Source organism: Apodemus sylvaticus, chromosome 10 (genome assembly GCF_947179515.1).
Source record: "Apodemus sylvaticus chromosome 10, mApoSyl1.1, whole genome shotgun sequence".
NCBI classification, from domain to species: Eukaryota; Metazoa; Chordata; class Mammalia; order Rodentia; family Muridae; genus Apodemus; species Apodemus sylvaticus.
The window spans coordinates 1,550,563-1,556,375 of NC_067481.1; the positions used below are offsets into that span (position 1 = coordinate 1,550,563).

Here is a 5,813-nt window from a genome sequence, read left to right on the forward strand (position 1 = left end):
GGTGCTCTGTGCCCGTTCTGGCGTTTTCAGTCATCCCTCTTCCTCTTTGATTTATCTCTGTCCTCATTTTGTGTTTCTTTCCAAACTTGGTACCTGCCCAGCCATCTTGTCCATGCAGCTGTTATCTGTATTAATCAGCCACAACCACCTGCTACCCTGCTGTCAGTGCGTCAGTGCGTCAGTGCATGGCTGGGTATCCGCGCTGAGCTCCTTTCTTGTTGGCCACATGGTATTTGGCAGTCCCTTCCATCACGGGCTTGAGCTCTGGTGCAGGTTGTGCTGCTGGGAGATCTGCTTTGTTTAACACGTATGTGCACTCTTGGAAGTGTGTCGATAAGAGTCTTTCCGTCTTCCCTCGGGTGTGCCTGTTCTTTCTAGGAAGGAAGGCTGGGAGCAAGTGTGCTGCTCCACTTGGATCTCAGGAGCACAGCTCTGCAGTCTCCTGCCTGCATGCCACGTCCTCCCCATCTTCCTGTCCTGGCTACAGAGGCCTTTCTGTGCAGCCGGGGGTGAAGGTGTTTACATTGAAGCCAGGTGGCAGTGCATCCCTTCCCTCCCAGGCTCTACTGTGTTATGTGCACCCAGGTGCCTGGCTGGCCTGTCCCTCGGGCCTTCTGCTGACCTTGTACTGTGCTTTGGCTCCGACAGATTCCCGGTCGGGTGGCTTCCAGTGGTCTTCAGTCTGTCGTGCACCGATGAGAACTCTCCTTTTTGCTGTGAAGGGCAGACAATGCATGGCTGATCTACTCTGTTACCAATGGCTTTACTAGTGACACGCCCCCCGGTCTAAACCCGAAATGTTAACGCCGGGAGCTCTCCAGGCCACTCACCCAGCGATGCACATGGGGAATCAAAACACAAACTAAATGGACAGGCTCCAAGAGCTGCCATCGCCAGGGGCTGCCACCGTGGCCCCGTGTGAGCTCAGTTGTCATGGGGCTGGGACGAAGAGCAGAGGCTGGGAGAGCATTGCAGACAGAGCCCGACTGACTCCCTGTGAAGAGCCTCTCAGCTCCCACCCGTGTGGCGGACCTGCGCTCCCTGACGATCCCACCGCAGCTACCAGTCTTCTACTTGGTTAAGACAGTTTTGTATCATTTTGCTAAAAATTACTGGCTTAAATCTGTGTAAAGAAATCTGTCTTTTTATTGTTTCTTTCTTGTCTGTTTTTGCGGTCTTAAACAAAAAAGATGTTGACCTTAAAGAATCCTGAGACATGCTGGCTTGGAGCTTCTGTGTAAAATGGAGACAGGCAAGAGAGGGGCACATGTGAGTGTCGAGGATGTGTGTGTTGTTTTGTTTTCTTGTGTTGTGCTGTTCACTTTGGAAAGGAAATTCTCATCAGTTGTGTATGTGTGTGTGTGTTTGTGTGTGTGTGTCTTGTGGGCTCCCATCAGCCTAATTTGGGCATCTTGCTTACTCTTTCCCACTGTAAACTGATAACACCTGCGATCATCAGAGCAGGGAGAGTACAGCTGCCATGGAGTGAGGGCGCAGCAGTTAGAGGCTCAGCACAGCACCATAGCACGGCATTCTTCCCAAAGGAGGCAAGAAGGAAGTCAGAACTGAAGGACCCACCTGCTGACCTTGGGAGCCCTATAGGCCGCTGGAGAGTTCCAGGACTGGAAGCTGAGCTTGTGTCTGGTTTCTAGGGAGAGGATTGCTGTTTGGTAGGATTGGTTGCCTCTATGCCTTTGAACTTGGGAAGTTGCAGAACAGACTGAATAGTCCCATGCAGATGTCACTCGGGTTTGTCATTGCCCCTCTCTGCTCAGAGCCAGGGAGCAGGCTGTCCTAGGCACCATGCTTTGCCCAGAGGGACCAGTGGCCAAAGGGAATCAGCCCTGAAGTGCCAAGAAGCAGGTGACTGCCTACCTGACTCTAAAACCTTCACCTCCAGAAAGGTGTGGCGCCACACGCTTCATGATCTTCAGCCGGACACGTCTGCGGGCTGGGCTGCTCTGCCGCTGGCGGTTAGGATGCCAACATGCTCTTCCCCACCATGTGCACCGGATGTGAAGAGACGGCAGGACCTGAGCTCCCCATCTGAGAAATGGGGTGCAGTACATGTGTGTGGCTCCATCTCTGTCAGCCTATGGGTTGTGCTGGTTACCTCACTCCCTTGGAAGTGTGGGCTCTAGTGGTGCCACCATGGCCTCTCCCTTCTTCCCAGACTGCCCTGGCTCTGAGTGCTGGCCCAGGGTTGGGGGACACACTGCTGATGTGCGATCGCATCCCAGGGTGAGGCTGTTGATTGTGCCTGCCAGCCACCTGAGCCTGTGGGTGCTTCCTTCTGAGTCCTGAGCTGGTTGCTCTGCGAGCATTTTAGGGTGCAGACTTGACTCGGTGGGACTGTGTGTCTGGGAGTGCAGAGGGAGGTTGGGAGGGTCGGGCACGTTTGAAATTTTTGTTGCAAGTCCTTTATCAGAGTTAGTCCTTCCCTCTCCAGTGGCAGGCCTGCCCAGCAAGTGTTCTTGTAGATACCCATGGTGCTGGAGGGGTATGGGGTGGCCTTGAGACTACTCCAGGTTCAGCCTGGCCCTGTTGGGTTGTGCTGAGATTAGGCCCATTGGAAGTCCCCAGGGTGTGGCTTTGGCGGTTCTTGCCCAATATGTAATCCCATCGTCACTCGCAGGAAGCGTAGTTAGAATGTGTGTATCAACCTGTGTCTTGGTGACCAGTCTCTGAGCTGTGCGTTTGTACTACCACTGTATTTGTGTACTTTAACAATTGTGTAAATAATAAATTCATAATGACTTCTACCTTTCTTCCCTCCCCTTTGTGTGGTCTTTGTTTCAGCAGTATGTGTAAGCCACATGAGAGCTAACTTGGTATGGGTTGGGATTCTGAGGTTGGTAGTTTCTATAGCTTCAGCTGGCCTGGAACTCTGAGCAATCCTTTTGCATCAACCTTCTGTGTGTTGGTTTTACAAACCCAACAGAGCCAACCTTTTCAGGATGACATTCCTGCTTGTCCTTTTGTGGGTATTGGGAAGCTAGGTGGAGTAGGTGCCAGAAAAGATGATTCCCGTTTGTACTCTGGTGTGCATGGGTAGATATGTGTATGAGTTCCCTTAGTGATGTTGTGACAGTTCTGTGAGCCCTCCTAAGTACCTAACCTCAGCAGGCCTCTGTGTTAGTACCTTAGATTTTCACCTTGCCCGGAAGGGAAACTCTGACGTGGGTGTGTCCAACTGCCTTAATTCCCAGCATGCACTGGGAGAATCCATGTAGGATTCTACATCCACAGATCTACTGGTATCTGAGTTTTCCACGACAGCACCCTATTGGGGGTACAGGGAAAATCTTGTCAGGCTGCTAGAACTAGGTCTGTTCCTGCTTGGAAACCTGTCCTCTTGGGAATTCCTAATCTGTGTCCCCAGCCTGATGAGCTTGGCCAGTTGAACTTAGAGGCTCAATTGTAGTAAGGTTCTGGCAGGATTTATGGCCAGAAACTACTTGGTAGTTCCCTGCATGTGGTGAGTGTGGACGTGGTAGGAAGTAACTCCCCGCTACCCTGCCCCTCTAACCCCCACCCTCAACGTGCTCTTGTCTATTCCAAGTCGCTCTTCAGCCTTTTCTACCTCTATACCTTGAACATTCCAAGTTGGCTTCTGGCTCTCTTGGTGTATTCCAGGAGGGAATCTGTTATCCCACTCCATCCCCTCATTAGCTGTGACAGCGTTTCTTAACCTGTGGGTGAGTCACAACCACTTGAACAAATCTCTATCTCCAGAAATATTTATCATGATTCATAATAGCAGTGGTTATTTAGCAGCAACAGAGTAATTGTCTCCACAACATGAAAACTATATTAAAGGGTCCCAGCACTAGGAAGGTTGAAAAGCACTGAGCCAGATGGACTATGGGCGCCAGCTGTCTACATGGGCTTCTTCCCCAGCCTAGCACTCCCTGCTGTTTCAGCCAGCCGTAGTGCAGGGTAAAGTACCTTCCCCCCCTGTAAAGGTACTTAGGCTAGAGGTGGAAGGACCAGTCTTGGAGCTAGAGCTGGGTGAACTGCACACCCAAGAGGCCATTGTCTACACTGGAGACTCAGTGGTCCTACAACCAATGCCCTATGCATCCGAGCAGCCCCACCGCAGATGGTGTAGGATCTGGGTCCACTAGGCTGCTGACTCAGCCACATCTTCACCTCCATGTGTTCTGACAAGAACAGGGTATGGGGACTGGGTAGCTGGGGCAGCAGTAGCCTGTAAACTAGCTCATTTGCCTCAGACTGGTTTGGGGATTATGGGTTATCTTAATCTCTTCCCCTGGACCTTTGCAGGCCCAAGGTCTAAATGGACAGGCTTGTCCATTTTCAGTCAGGCTCGGGTAGTCATAGGATCCTAAGTACAGCCTTCCCCAGTCGGCCCAGCCCCTGTAGAGTGAGTGCACAGTCAGGCCCTAAGTCCTCCTGGCTTCTGGAGTCACCTGCTTGGCTTGGTCTCCACTCCAGGGACCCCAGGAGCCATACTGGACAGGGAGTTTCCTTTTCTCCAACTGGAAAATACACCAGTCAGTCCAGTAGAAACGGATGGATCGTTGTAGGGCGCAGAGACTGCTACCCGGCAGGTCCCCTCACATGGAGGCCTGCGAGGAGCCTCGGGCCACTCCGCATCTCCCTTAGAGTGGCTCTAGCCCACTGTCTCTCCCCTGTGACGAACTTTACTAAAAAACGGCCCTGTCATCTTAACCATGATTGCCCATGTGCAGGAAACCTGACCCATTTTTGCCATTTCTTGGCTGCTTCCTGTTCTCAAATATCATGTGCTCTGAGTGCCAGTGTGGGGTGACACAGGTGGGAGGGGCAACTCAGCCTGCTGCTCTCACCCAGGTCAGCACAGATCGTCCCAGGAGCCTGCCCCTCCAAGATCCACTCTGCCAGCTGCAGCCAGGCCTGAGGCCTATGGGGCAGGGGGCAGGGGTGCTGAGGAGCGGGACTGAGAGTATGCAGAGCAGATCCGTGGAGAGGCCCAGTGCCTCTGCAACAGGGTGGTACCCACTTAGCACCACTTTGCCTCTTTTCCTCTGGGGTTTGGTCTAAGCCTTAGGTCCTTGCCATTCCCACGGACTCTGGCGAGGCTGGCAAATGAGACTCCCAGGATGCACGGGACTGCTATGGCCACCAGCAGTGCTCACCCACCAGCTGACCTCCTAGTACAGAAACCAGACCAGACGGGAGAGGAATCCCAGAGCCTTGACTGGGTCCTAGAACTGAACAGGGCCAGACCCAACATGGGGTATGGGAGGCTGGGCCCAGATGTGAGCACTCGCCTCCTTTTCCTTGCAGAGGAGCAGGGACATGGCATCTCTCCGGCTGCATGCGGCCCGCCAAGGTGCCCGCTGCCGTCCCCAGCGCCCACGACGTACCACCTACTGAGGCGGCCCCAGCGGCCTCTGACCGGGCTTCCAGCCACGCAGGCCGCCACCGGCCACAGGGCAGGTGGGTGTGAGGTGCCCAGGGCGAGCCCGAGCACTGAGCATGGGCTGGACAGAGATCAGCAGGTGCTGACCACATAGAGAAATTTACCAGCCCTCCAGAGGGGCAAATAAACAGAAGGCAGGAAACTCATGTCGGAAGCCCACACACAGTGAACAGCTCATGCTGTATCTCAGCTCGCCCCTGGGGGTTCCCCATGGCCTCCAAATGCCGCCCAGGCACCCCCTCTAGCGGGGGCTCCCTCCCTTGCTCTTCCCCTCTCCCCTTTTCTTCCTGCTCTTTGAATGCTGTGGCTGCTGAACAAACCCTGGGGCAGCAGAGACTGTCACAGCAGGCAGAACTGGGGGGCTAATGAGGGTCAGAACCAAGTC

At 53.8% G+C, this 5,813-nt stretch overlaps 1 protein-coding gene across 3 annotated transcripts in view; it reads left to right on the plus strand.

The window, feature by feature from the left end:
• Window positions 1-5,424, plus strand: part of Csnk1d (casein kinase 1 delta) — a 34,864-nt gene extending 29,440 nt beyond the window's left edge. For 2 of the 3 annotated variants that reach the window (XM_052195888.1, XM_052195887.1), the window contains one exon: window positions 649-2,762. Coding sequence is in view for 2 of the 3 variants with exons in the window: in XM_052195887.1 (XP_052051847.1) it covers window positions 649-699 (51 nt within the window). In the remaining variant the exon portion in view is untranslated. Of the gene's footprint in view, window positions 1-648; window positions 2,763-5,292 lie in introns of those variants that run through there. The other variant, XM_052195886.1, reaches the window with a different exon arrangement.
• Window positions 5,425-5,813: the final 389 nt, after the last annotated feature.